The sequence below is a fragment of the Antedon bifida genome, chromosome 11 (genome assembly GCF_963402885.1).
Source record: "Antedon bifida chromosome 11, ecAntBifi1.1, whole genome shotgun sequence".
NCBI lineage: Eukaryota > Metazoa > Echinodermata > Crinoidea > Comatulida > Antedonidae > Antedon > Antedon bifida.
Genome location: NC_136236.1, coordinates 2,652,730 through 2,666,350, shown reverse-complemented (window position 1 = coordinate 2,666,350; position 13,621 = coordinate 2,652,730). Strand labels below are relative to the sequence as shown.

The 13,621-nt window shown below is 32.2% G+C and overlaps 1 protein-coding gene across 1 annotated transcript; it reads left to right on the top strand.

The window, feature by feature from the left end:
• The first annotated feature begins 611 nt into the window (after nucleotides 1-611).
• Nucleotides 612-4,861, top strand: LOC144855380 (dual specificity tyrosine-phosphorylation-regulated kinase 2-like). Its single transcript, XM_078713227.1, has one exon. It carries the CDS (start codon nucleotides 918-920, stop codon nucleotides 2,655-2,657), a length of 1,740 nt encoding a protein of 579 aa, XP_078569353.1. The 5' UTR covers nucleotides 612-917; the 3' UTR covers nucleotides 2,658-4,861.
• Nucleotides 4,862-13,621: the final 8,760 nt, after the last annotated feature.

Below are 13,621 nucleotides of genomic sequence, written 5' to 3'. Positions count from 1 at the left end.
ATTATATAAATTAGACTCTTAATTTGATTAGGCGTTCCATAAATCACATAACACGATATTCGGATCATCATAAATGTTAGTGTCATATATTTTTTAAAAACATTTTCTTTTATTATGTGTGTTATTAAGTTTATTTATTTGATATACCAACACAGATGATTCCTCCCGCTAATAATTTCATATTATAGTCAGCACAGAATGAATTACAGTACTTTAATTACAGTTTTGAAAAATATTACAAAACTGTTGTACTGAATGGGAAAGTTCATATCGGCATAATTCATTCTATAGTAATAATATTAATTGTTAAAATTCTTTTGAGTTTTGAATTATACTAGTTACTATAAATGTTGATTTGGTTTGTATGATTTAATTTTTGTATAATAGTTAATACTACAGTATATAAAATAATTGAGTAAAAAAAAGTTTATTTCTATATTTTCGGGGTTTTTTTAAATATTTTTTTTTAATTGTCATTAATCCGCTAAAAATGTTTACTTCAACAAATCCCAATTTTAATTAATTAGGTCAAAAACGAAATGAACTTTTTTCGGTTCATATCAAACAGAATACCTCATGCATATTGAAATCTGTAAACCGTTGTAACATAATTGCGAGCATTTGATTGGCTGTCACCAGTATTTACTTTACCAGTTGCTACATGACGTCATGTAATACAAGAAGTAAATCAGCCGTCCTGAACCGCTGGTAGTTATGACAACATTTTAGAATTTCTGTATTGTCGTTTGAGAGCTTGGGAAAATAGCAACGCGCTAAGCGAGAAGCCATTTTGGAATTAATTTGCAACTAAACAAGTGGACGATCATGGGTTTTTCTGCTACATTATAGGACATTTAATATTTGAATTACTTACTCTAACATTTGAGTTTTATTATTAGGTGAGTAAGGATTATAATATGGTCGATTCGATGGTGGATTCTATAAGAAAACCAAGCCTGCAGGCCCCACGGTCGCGATCGCTTGTGACGACAGCGGCGGCTGGGACTGGCAACGATTCAATATACGCTCATCTTGGCGATAACTCGACGAAAGGAATTGGAAATCATGCTTCTCACGTAGAGTTACCGCCAATTAAAAACCGTGTAGTTGGAAATAAGAAAACTAGTGATCATGTAGTTAGTGGAGTAAAAGTTACTCAATTATTTGAAACGGACGATAATCATAATCACCAAAATCGTAGTATCCAACAACGTAGCAATCACCAACATCAAAATGGAGATGTTAGAAATGGCACAACAGGCCATCAGTTGCCCTCAGTTCAACGGGCTCCCAGTGTGGGAAGCAATGGTTCAAAGAATGGTTCTGCAAAGGGAAGATCAGGCCCAATGACTCCTGAAGAATCAATGAAATTATATATGCACAAACTAGCGTCGTATGAACATCATGAAATATTTAATTATTCGCAAATATTTTTTGTTGGACCAAATGCTAAAAAACGGCAGGGAGTGATTGGTGGCGCTAATAACTGTGGTTACGACGATGACCAAGGATCATATATTCACGTGCAACATGACCACATAGCGTATCGTTACGAAGTACTTAAAATTATTGGCAAAGGCAGTTTTGGACAGGTTGTAAAAGCCTACGATCATAAGACTAACCAGCATTTAGCGTTAAAGATGGTACGCAATGAAAAACGCTTCCATCGCCAAGCGCAAGAAGAAATCAGAATTTTAGAACACTTAAAAAAACAGGACAAAGACAATAATATGAATATCATTCATATGGTTGAAAGCTTCACGTTTCGAAATCATATATGCATAACTTTTGAACTGTTAAGCATGAATTTGTACGAACTTATAAAGAAGAACAAATTTCAGGGATTCAGTCTTCAGTTAGTACGAAAATTTGCGCACTCTCTTCTGCAATGTCTTGATGCCCTCCACCGAAATAGGATTATTCATTGTGACTTGAAACCAGAAAACATTTTACTGAAACAGCAGGGACGAAGTGGAATCAAAGTTATTGACTTTGGTTCAAGTTGTTATGAACACCAAAGAATTTATACGTATATTCAAAGTCGTTTTTACAGAGCACCAGAGGTGATTCTTGGTGCGAGGTATGGCATGCCTATCGACATGTGGAGTCTGGGGTGTATACTAGCGGAGCTACTTACCGGTTATCCACTTTTGCCAGGTGAAGATGAAGGAGATCAGCTCGCAACCATGATAGAACTTTTAGGAATGCCTCCGCAGAGGTTATTAGACCAATCAAAGCGCTCTAAGAACTTCTTCAATTCAAAAGGTCATCCGCGATATTGTTCGGTTACAACTCTACCAGATGGTATGGTTGTTTTAAATGGTGGTCGATCACGGAGAGGTAAAGTACGCGGAGCTCCTGGTACGAAAGAGCTTGTGAAAGCACTGAAAGGTTGCGATGATCCGCTCTTCTTGGATTTCCTGCGGAGATGTCTTGATTGGGATCCAGCCACTCGAATGACGCCTAGTCAAGCACTGCGACACACATGGCTTAGGCGGCGTCTTCCAAAACCTCCGAGCGATCACACATCGGCAAAACACAAACGCCAGGGATCGTCGATATCAAAATTACCTCCAGCCGGTGTGACAAGCGGTAAAAATCGTGTTGATGGCACGGTAGCCTCGCAAAGGACTGTATTGCCAAAAATTGTGACCTAGTACTTTGAGAAGAGCTGACATAGAGAGAAGAGAATTTTAAAACTGAAAATAATAATGAGCATTCCACATTGGTGCATCTTTGTTCTAAGTTAATAATTTCAGTAGGATGAATATTATAATGTAGTACTAGTAGTATTTTTAAAAGATACCTAGCTTATGTTTGCGATCAGTGACTGGTCAATAATACATTTTAAAGTAAACTATACAAAATGGGTTATTTTTGTCTGTTTTGTAAAATATTTCTTTACTACCATTTTAACAGAATTATTTTACACAAATGTTTTAACATGACTTCTGAGTGCAGGTTTTAATCAATTTTATATACAGTATTTTACTCTATTGGGAAGAAGCAAAACAAAATTTTAAATTATTCATAATGATGGTTCATTGAAAGTCTAAAAATTAGTAGGTTATTTTTGTTAACAATTACTGTCTAGCGGGTTCATTGTTTGTCAAAAATAGCATTACCAAATACTCCTGTTTAAACACAGTACATAATTGTATTATTAATTTTAATATTGATTCTAGTGAGTGTTCATCCCTCAAAAACATATTTATATTATTGTTTGTGGTTGTTGAGCATTCCACTTAAATAAGGCTAGAAAATCCGTCCATATAGACAGTGTACTAATGTTTGTGTAATCATCTGTATACATTAAAGTAACTAATTTTAGTTAGAAAGAGCAAAAATGTTAAATTTGTGTATCCAAAATAATAGGCAATCAAAATAGGTCATCAATGTACAATGCAGCCAAGGTTAACACTCATTATATTAATTGATTATTCTCTTGCAATTATTGCTATGTTATAGTTTATTTTTAGACGTCGTCTCTTCGTATCAATGTTTACATACTGGCGGACTAGTTAAGCCAACAGAGGCTATGGTGTTAGCTACGTGTTAAATGCCCCTGCACACTATTTTCCATTAGCTGCAATTTATAGAAAATCAATTGAGGGTATTTTAATCAAAACGTTTTAACGCCAGCAGCTTCCCAGCTAAATTGTTATTCAATGATTGTACTGTTAAACCGTCTATTATGTTTTGTCCATCCTAAAACTGATAGGGTGTTAACTATTAGTACATTATGTATTTTGGTATCTGCAGTGTGAACACGCAATAACTATAATATATAGGTACTTAATAAATATTGCCACTAAATAATTGAAAAAGTACTATTAAAATAATGGACCTTGCTTTCATATATTATTACTATAGTAAATACAATTCTGTTAATATTTAAATATCTTGTGGTTAGATTTTTAAGCTTTGTCCATCCAGCCTGGTCGGTCGGCAGACAGCCATTGTTTCCCTCCCCTATTGTTCTTTTACAATAGTCCCGTTACAAACCAAAGCGAAACTCTTTGTACTCTCAAGAGCTGTGTGTAATGTCTACAAGAATCATATCATTGTTTTGTTTGTTTCGACCTAGTTACTGTAACAAACAAATATTGAATCATTTTGAGTCATAATTTAGGATTAATAATATTTGTTGTAAGTAAGTGCTGCATTTTACCAAATTTTAAAAGTATTTTTTTCAATATTTTAATGGTACCTCAGTACATTATTTCTGTCCAATTTTAGACCTTGCCCAATTTTGTCTGAAAAATGTGTTTATTTTTGTATGTAAATTGTACAAAGTGCATGATAATTTATGCAATAATGACATTATTAATATTCATAATTGTACCAAATTGTTGCATAAAATAGAACCCCTATTAAGGGGACACTTTTAGGACACGAGTCCCCTTAACGGGAGTTGTACTGTATTATCTATGAGTTGTATTCACTAATTGGAAACATGTATGTCAATATCTACAAGATGTTCTTGTCAAAATTATTTATGCATTTTATTCTTTCACTAATGAAATGTACTGTAAAATATTGTAAATAAGAAAAGTCCAACGTTTTAATAATGGATAATATTGTATTGAAGTTTATCGTTTATCATCCGCTATTTACTCATTTGTACAAAGTTTGTAGGATTTTGAACTGAAGATGATTGGTCCATAATCGGTCTAATTTTACATTTTAATTATAAATCGCTTAAAATGGACTAATAAATAAGAGCATAATTTTATAAATTTCTGTATAAAAATATTGTAAAATATGCTTGTGTGATTTTTCATAAAATTATCATAAAAAAAAGGAAAATGTATTTTCGCTATGATGATTAATAAACGAACTGGTTTTGTTCTGGACAAAAAAAAAAGTTGTGTCATGTCATTCCTCCTTATTATCAGTGATTGCTCCCGGCAATATTGTACTTGTAAATTTGCCAAATATATATTAATAAAATAGTGTATCATAAACAAATGCTGGGATACAGCAACACATATGATAACTTCTAAGATACAGGTCAAGTCACCCAATCACAGAAATTTGTCTGTGATACAGATAATAATACTGTACATTAATATCTATTTAGTAGCACAATCTCTACTCAGCAGGAAAAATATTACAAATTGACATATTTGTAGATAACAGTACAGAGAATTGGCTAATAATATGTTGTGTACTATTAGCCTAGGTTAGGGCGGAGTATGTGTTATTGATTTGCATTGTTTGCGTGTCATATTCATCAGTATTGGAATCAGGTATTTAACAATGGGTTGGTAACACTAATCATCAATAGCAGCTGTACTTAGTCACTGGCATTCATTGTTTTAGCGAGTGATTTCATTTTGCATTTTGTTCTATTGGAAACTGAGATTTGAATTAGTGAGATTTGGTGGAAGATATAGAGAAGAGCCTACAATAAAATGTTTTTTAATAAAATATTTCTTATGTGAATGTGGGATAATAACCTGCGACTTGCAGCCTAACTTGGCTGAATTACGCACAGGTGTGGACGGCACATACAGTATCTCTACAGTGTCCCTTCCTGTCAAGTGATGCACTACGAACATAAATCTCCGTTTACACTATCAAACTAGTTAGACAACAAAAAAAGTGTGATGTGCCCAAATATGACAGTGATGTGCCCAAATATGACAGTGATATGCTTAAATATTGTAGTGATATGACATCATCATGTCCATATATGGGCACATCACATTTTTTTGTCACATAAAGTTTAATAGTGTAAACAGAGATTTAGTCAAATTTCTAGAAATTGGAATACACTCTAAATTAAATATGATAGAGCCTATAGCTAATTGATTACAACATTTGCATAAATAATTTCATATCCAGTTAAGAACATGGGTGGGTCCAGGATTAGGAATTACACACATCTACTAAGAAATACACTTTTAATTAAAATATTGAATGAGTATCGCAAATGAGAGATTGTACTATGTTGCTTAGCAACAAAGTACATTATGCAAATTGAACAGCAATGTAGAATGCTACTGAGATTGGTTTTAAAAGGATAATATTCAAATATCTCGTGTTATGCGGCTCGTATTAAAGTGACACAATTTTATTCTTTGATGCAGACATAAAACGGATAAAATATAAGAAACCGGTTAGACCAAAAAAGCGTCGGCTAATACGCATGCGGATTCATGTTTCAATCTTCCATATCTCTCTACGCATGCGTATAAGCTGATGCTTTCAAATTTGCACGAAAAAAATTAGCCTAGTGGAAAATCGGCTTTAAATCAATGGTGGTACACATTCTTAAAAGATAGTACTATAACAATTACAAAAATAAATGATATTAAACAAATAAATTAAACGATTCAAACTTCGAAAACATTTTTATGAATAAAAAAAACCAATTACAGTATTACATAACTCAAAGATGAGAATTTGTCTGTGAAGACTACTTGGCCAACATAGCAGTTTACACTTCTGTTTTGTTGTTTATTAAATATCACCTTGAAACGTTTCCTGTGATCACTTCCTTCAATTTGATGCGACAGTTTTCGTTTTTTTTCTTTTGTACCATAAAACAACAAGGATACAAAATCATACACATTGAAATGATCATCTAGTCTTTTCCAAATATTTTTAGACGTTTTAAACGAATAAATTATTTCAAATTAAATGCTAGCTTGGTTAGTAAAAGTATGATCTAAAAAGGTTTTAATTTATTTTTTATTTATTCATAGGAATCACATTGGTGCATCCATTTTACAAACAAAATTACAAATAACATAAGTTAAAACTGGCAAAATTGAACATATATAAATAGAAACGTCCTAACAAACAGGAACTAGTTTTTGCACAAAAACCAAATGGAAAGCCATAGAAAATAAGACATTAGACAATAAAATTACGGACCAGATAAAAATACTTTTAAAGAGAAAGATTAAATTGGAGAACAAATATAGCACGAATAAAATTACCCGAGCATTCACACTTTGACAAAAAGCTACAATAGAATTACTATAAAAAGGATTTATAGTACTGTACTGTACAATAACCAGTGGCACCCACTTCCGTGTAAACTGTTTACTGTTGCTAGGCGCTGGTAAATATGATACTGTTGGTTGCTATTTGTACCTTGCACTGTTGAACTGCTTGTTGTCGTAATAATTCACTACTGAAAATACAGTATTTTATTACATACCCTGGGAATGTTTTATTTTTTTCAGTTTCATCAGGGGGACGTTTACATCTCCATGGTTTTATTAAGCTCTGTCTACACTATCAAACTTTGATGTGAATAAAAAATGTGATGTGCCCATATATGGACAGTGATGATGTCATATCACTACCATATTTAAGCATATCACTACCATATTTTTTTTGGTTAAACTAGTTTGATAGTGTAGACAGAGCTTTCGGCTTATCTAATTTGAAATATAATTATAAATTTTGCCAATTCTTTTTTCTGTATATACAAATTAATAATTAAAAATATTGTCTGTACCTTTCTATTGTTTTAAACATTGTTGTATTTTACTGCAGTGTATTAACAAAGATTTTCTGATTTTTATTTTTATATGAATTAGACCAAATAAAAGATGAATAAATATCATAAATCAAGAAAATTTTCATTGAAAATGCAGTGAAAACGGTACTGTATATTAATTCCATTTCAAGATCAACTCCAACTTTTATTAAAAGTAAATTAGTCACGTTTTTAGTCTCACCTTGGAAATAATAATAATTGTCAAAATTGAAATTGAACGATTTTTATAATGCTGTAGTAACTAACATAATTAGATGGCATCCATTAGAGAACAAGGTCCAATAATAATGTTGTTGCACTCTAAACATGTAGTTAATTTTCTCTTTAATATTTTGGTACTTATGGCACTATTTAGAATGAGATAAGAGTTGGAAGTAATGAGTGGCATTCCTGGCTAGTTACAATCTGAAGGTTGTGGGTTTGAATCCTACTGAAATCAATTTTAAAAAGCTTTATTTGGAGCATGGAGATGAGGTATAAAGAGTGGGAATTCCTGGATATTTACAATCTGGAGATCGTGGGTTCGAATCCTACTGAAATCAATTTTAAAAAGCATTATTTGAAGCATGGAGATGAGAAAGAGTGGCATTCCTGGCTAGTTACAATCTGGAGGTTGTGGGTTTGAATCCTACTGATATCAATTTAGAATGGATACGAGGTATAAAATTAAATTCTAATTTACTTCATGGTTTAGTAACTGTAATAGTCAAGATTGAGGTCATGTGATGTGTATGAATCTGACGTAAATTCACTGGTCCAGTTCACTGTGTTTTAGTCTGTTGACCAGGAGGTCGGAAGAGTATAAATACATACTGTCTACTAAGTCTGCGTTCTTTATATTAGCGTCTAGCCTGCTGAGAGTTCAGGTGTACACAATTGAAAATTAATACCTGGGCATGCCAGACATAATACATAGTATGAACATTCAAAGTTAAAATCCTAAAAACAATACAACTGTTTGTCGGTGGTATCTAAGGTCCTTCCCATTATGGTGAACGTATTGTATTTAGTATCTCAAAGTTCAAGTGCACAAGGATACATTTTATCAATAAATTGTCTTTTGATCTAAATATTTCCAAATGACTACACTCAACATAAAGGGTTTTAATCTGATGAGAGATTAGTGAGGATTTATCAATAGAGAGTACATTAGAACCCATATTAAGGGGGAACCTTTAGCACCTAATAAAGTATCCAATTAAAAGGGGTGTCCCCAGAATAGGAGTTGGCTGTAGTTTAGTTTACATCATTTGTCTGAAAATGTCCCGTTAACATAGAGGTGTAGGCCTACCCTGAATGTGTTTCAAAGGAGATCGGCTTTAACCTCTGTCTACACTATCAAACTAGTTTGACAAAAAAAGTTTGATGTGCCCAAATATGGTAGTGATATGACATCATCATGTTGTCCATATATGGGCACATCACATTTCTTATTGTCACATAAAGTTTGATAGTGTAAACAGAGCTTTATTGTATACTATAATTGGTAAGGAAAAACAAACTTTGCAACATTACACAATGGTAAAAACTTTTTTCGAAATGGTACTACAGAAATATTAAAAAATAATCACAAAATAAAACAAATTATTTTGCATAACCTAACTAAGAAAACTAGGTTGAGAGAGAAGAGGTCCAAGGGGAATCTGTTTTTTATCAGGTAAACGCCAGCTTATCATAACCATTACAGACGAACTAAAAATGAAAGAAAAATTTGTTTGAAAAGAGAAGATGTGATACTGAAAATGAAGATAAGCTGCTAGCACTACTAGCAGATGAAGTGTGATTAAGCGTTCTAGCACTCATTAAGGTTTAATTAAGGTCAAACAAGTCATTACTAAACCTAATCTTTCAATATCATTATTTCATAGCTTGAGTGAGTGAGACCTGGGTATTCTATAGCAAACCTGGATGGCTATGCATTCTATATTTCTCAAAGTACACAACATTCATAATAAAGTTATATATTTATTTGTAGAGATTTCTAAACAGTAACAACCTTTTATTTTTTTTTATAAATCCTGTTTCCAAATTTGATCAAGAATGTGGCTTTCAAAATATATAAATTTGAGGTCTCTTTTATTTTAAATTTGGTACTGTAATCTAAGAATAATATTACATGCAATTTATTTTATTCATTTTTAATACTCAATTATAATCCCATGCTAGTAAATACCTTACTTACTATCATTAAATGCAGGTAATTTGTTATGCATAAGCCCATTTTTATTACCTCCTAGACAATTACAATAGATATAGTGTTGTCCTTGGAATAAAAATATTAATAGTTTGTGGATATATTAGAGTACAGGCATTTGTCATGCGGGATTCTGCCTGCACGTGTACGTGCTATATCATCAATGACACTTACCAATTAATTACTAATTCCGCACAAGTGGTCACATGATGCATCATATCATGTATACAGCATTCTCAGATAAGATTGGAGATTCGATTTATTGATATTTCAACGCCTTGAGCACGGCATAGTGAGTATTTGAACTTTGTAAATATGGTAGAACCTATCCTTTGGGACACCTCTATTCAGGGGACACCACTATTCAGGGGACACCCCTATTCAGGGGACACCCCTATTCAGGGGACACCTCTATTCAGGGGACACCTCTATTCAGGGGACATTCCTATTCAGGGGACACCTCTATTCAGGGGACACCTCTATTCAGGAGATACCTCTATTCAGAGGACACCCCTATTCAGGGGACACCACTATTCAGGGGACACCTCTATTCAGGAGATACCTCTATTCAGAGGACACCCCTATTCAGGGGACACCAGTATTCAGGGGACACCTCTATTAAAGGGACACCCATATTCAGGGGAAACCCCTACAATTTTCTCATGAAACGAAAAAGGAATAACATATGTTTTAACACAACAGGCAACAACTATCCAGGGACACCTCTATTAAGGGGACATTTTTCTTGGGACCTGTAGGTATAGGGTTTTGCTGTATAATTTAAATTACATATCTAATTTATTTATGACTGTTTTATGCTTTAATCTATTTGGTTATACAGAATATTGGTCATTAGTGGGACAATATCTTTAAGTTTTTAATATTCAAACACATCTAAGAACATACAGTAAAACATTCCATGGATGATTTGGCCTTTTATATAAAGAAGCCTCCATTACACTATTTATGACGGGTACAAATTGCACATTAAATGATAAATACATGTGAAAATACTTACAGCACATGTTTTACAAATGTTATGTTGTAAAAAAAAAAAACTATGCTAGCAAACATGATTCATGCAGCATTTCTTTGTTGAATGTGAAGCACCCCTGACATGTAAACACTTCAAAACAAACTTTGCATTGTAGGCCTATGTAAATCAATTCACATAACTGTAGTCTTATAACTACTACATGAGTAATGACACAGAAATAATCATGTTGTCACGTATGGGAGGCCAACTGGCGACGATAAAAATGTTGCTTATTTATTCTGTGTAAGGAGATGGTGATGAAGTGAGGGAGCTTAATTTGGTGAAGGAATAACATAACTGGTCTATGCTGTATAAATGTATTTTAGATAGTATGTACTTATCAAATGTAGTTCGGGAGGGGAGAGGGGGTAACTACCAATTCTGTGTACTGTATCTCCATGTGGCATTACATTCCAGTATCATAGTAAATACTATAATACAGCGTCATATGTATCACATGTGGTACCTGTATTATGTTAAGGTTGGACATATGTAACAGTCATGTGAAATACCATGTAATTCTGTATCATGATACTGTAAAGCTATAAATACAGTACCAGTACCACTACTGGGTTTGCGGCAGCTAACTCATTTTTAGATTACATTTTCACAAAATCATGCAATAAATGCATTTTGATTAGTACAATTATGTAATAATAGCAACATCCTTGAGTGTGAGTGACTTGATTGGACAGCTCACAACGCTACTTATTAATATAATAATAGAAGTGTCATCAACAATTTGAGTAGGCCTACAACCGATTATCTACTGTATCTACACATATTGTATAGTTTCATAGGAACATTCTATAATACAGTACATAATGTATGCATGTACCACATGTAGAAATTGCATTGTGTTAATGTTAAAGTTCGGCTTATGGCCTATGATACAGGCATCACATGTGATATATTTGTGACAATGTATTACAGAATCTCCTTACAATACTCTACAAATTAGGCATACAGTACAGTAATTGGGTAATTATTAAACATAGCATAATAATGCTGCAGGTACTACTACTAATAAATAAAGAGTGTATAATTTTATGAGAAAGAAAAAATGAAACTAAGAAATGTAATTTATTGCCAAATCTAATCTGTCAAAAAAAATTGACTTCATTGATAAATTTAATACATAATTACAACAAATTATTGAAAGTTGAAAATATAAACAAAGAAAAAACAACACTCTCAGACAATTTGTAATTTAGTTCACTAATCAAATTAAGTCATTTATATTTATAGATATTGGTAAGTTCTTTCTAAGATATTTATAGATTCTTTTTAAAACTTTCCATCAAATCAAAATAATTTTAATTTCAATGATTTCAATGTTCAGCATTGCAGTTTATAAATAACACCACAAATATACCAAACCGTAATGGAATACTTTTTTGGATATTTATAAACATAATAAAATCCAATTGTATTTTATACAAAGTTAAACAAAAATAGCTTATAATGAATGGGTTGCCATAGAACGCAATAAAAAGGCGGAAATTGCAACTTTTAAAACATAATTCTAAATGACATATAAGGTCAGTAAAACAATGTGTAAGTAATGAATAAGTGTTTTGTTTTATTTTTAAAAAGAATCTGACATAGACGAATTCCGAAATGCCAAAGACATTGTAAACATACTAGTATTTCATGTTATTATATAACATTAAAGAGGCCCCATGAAAAAATAATTTGAATGCTGTTGTGGTTGAAAAGGTCATTTTAATGTCACAAAATAATTTATTCACATTTATAAAAAGTTTAGAAATTTTTATTTATATATTATATGCCAGTTTTCAAAACAAATGTCTACCTAATTCTTTTTAATGGACAAATAAAGATACTATGACAAAAACAAAAAAGCTTCTGATTAAAATTAATTTTTTTTAATCAAAATTTGTGTTCATTTTTTGCCAAAAGTGTTCTTTATTTCAACTACAAAATGGCCTACACAGTGTTTGATTTCATTCATTTTGACGGGATAATAAATATTAGTTTTCCACTTCGGCAGAATTTGAAAAAAATAATATAAATACAATTAGCTGAGAAGCAAACTATTAAAACTAAAATTTGCGCTGCGATTGTTTATTCTGCAAACACGTCGCCACGTAATTTAAAATATGCTTGGTTACAAATGAGACTAATAACAGTAATTAAGTCTATACTGCATGGAGTTATACAAATAAGTCCATGGTTTACGTAAATCATTTTGAAAAGTTAAAGGTCTGCAGGGGGCGCTTTAATTACGGGTCACGATTTTTTATGAACGCTAATTGGATGGAGTATTGGAGTATTTAAATGAGTACCAAAATTAATATAAACAATTTTTATTTTGTAATTATTATTACATTAATTTTGAAAAGGCAACCAAACATAAAGTTTGCCAGACTTGAAGCATATTCAATAAATTCAAGAAATGAGACATTTTTAAAAATGCCAAAATATATAACTGATTAAATAAAGTTTATTTGATGATATAATAAAATAATAAAACTATTATACCTTGTTCTGAGTGACACATTTTATAGATTGGTTGGAGGGGCTTTGAAATAAAAATCAATATATTAAATTGGATTATTTCTTTACATATTTATTTTTCTACAGGGTGATATTGGTACCTTGGAAACACTTTCTGCAGGGTGATATTGGTCCCTGGGAGACAGTTAATATATAGCTACCCTGGTCGCTTACAGATAAAAGCATCAGCTGAGACCCTCGTTCAAAGATAAAACTAAATCAAAATCCACAGAAGAGCGTGCTCTAACATGTGACATTACATAATGACCACCTGATTGAACAGCATTTTATCATACAACCCATGAAGACATCATGTTGACCTTATCTAAAGAGCACCTCACTCTTTCAACGA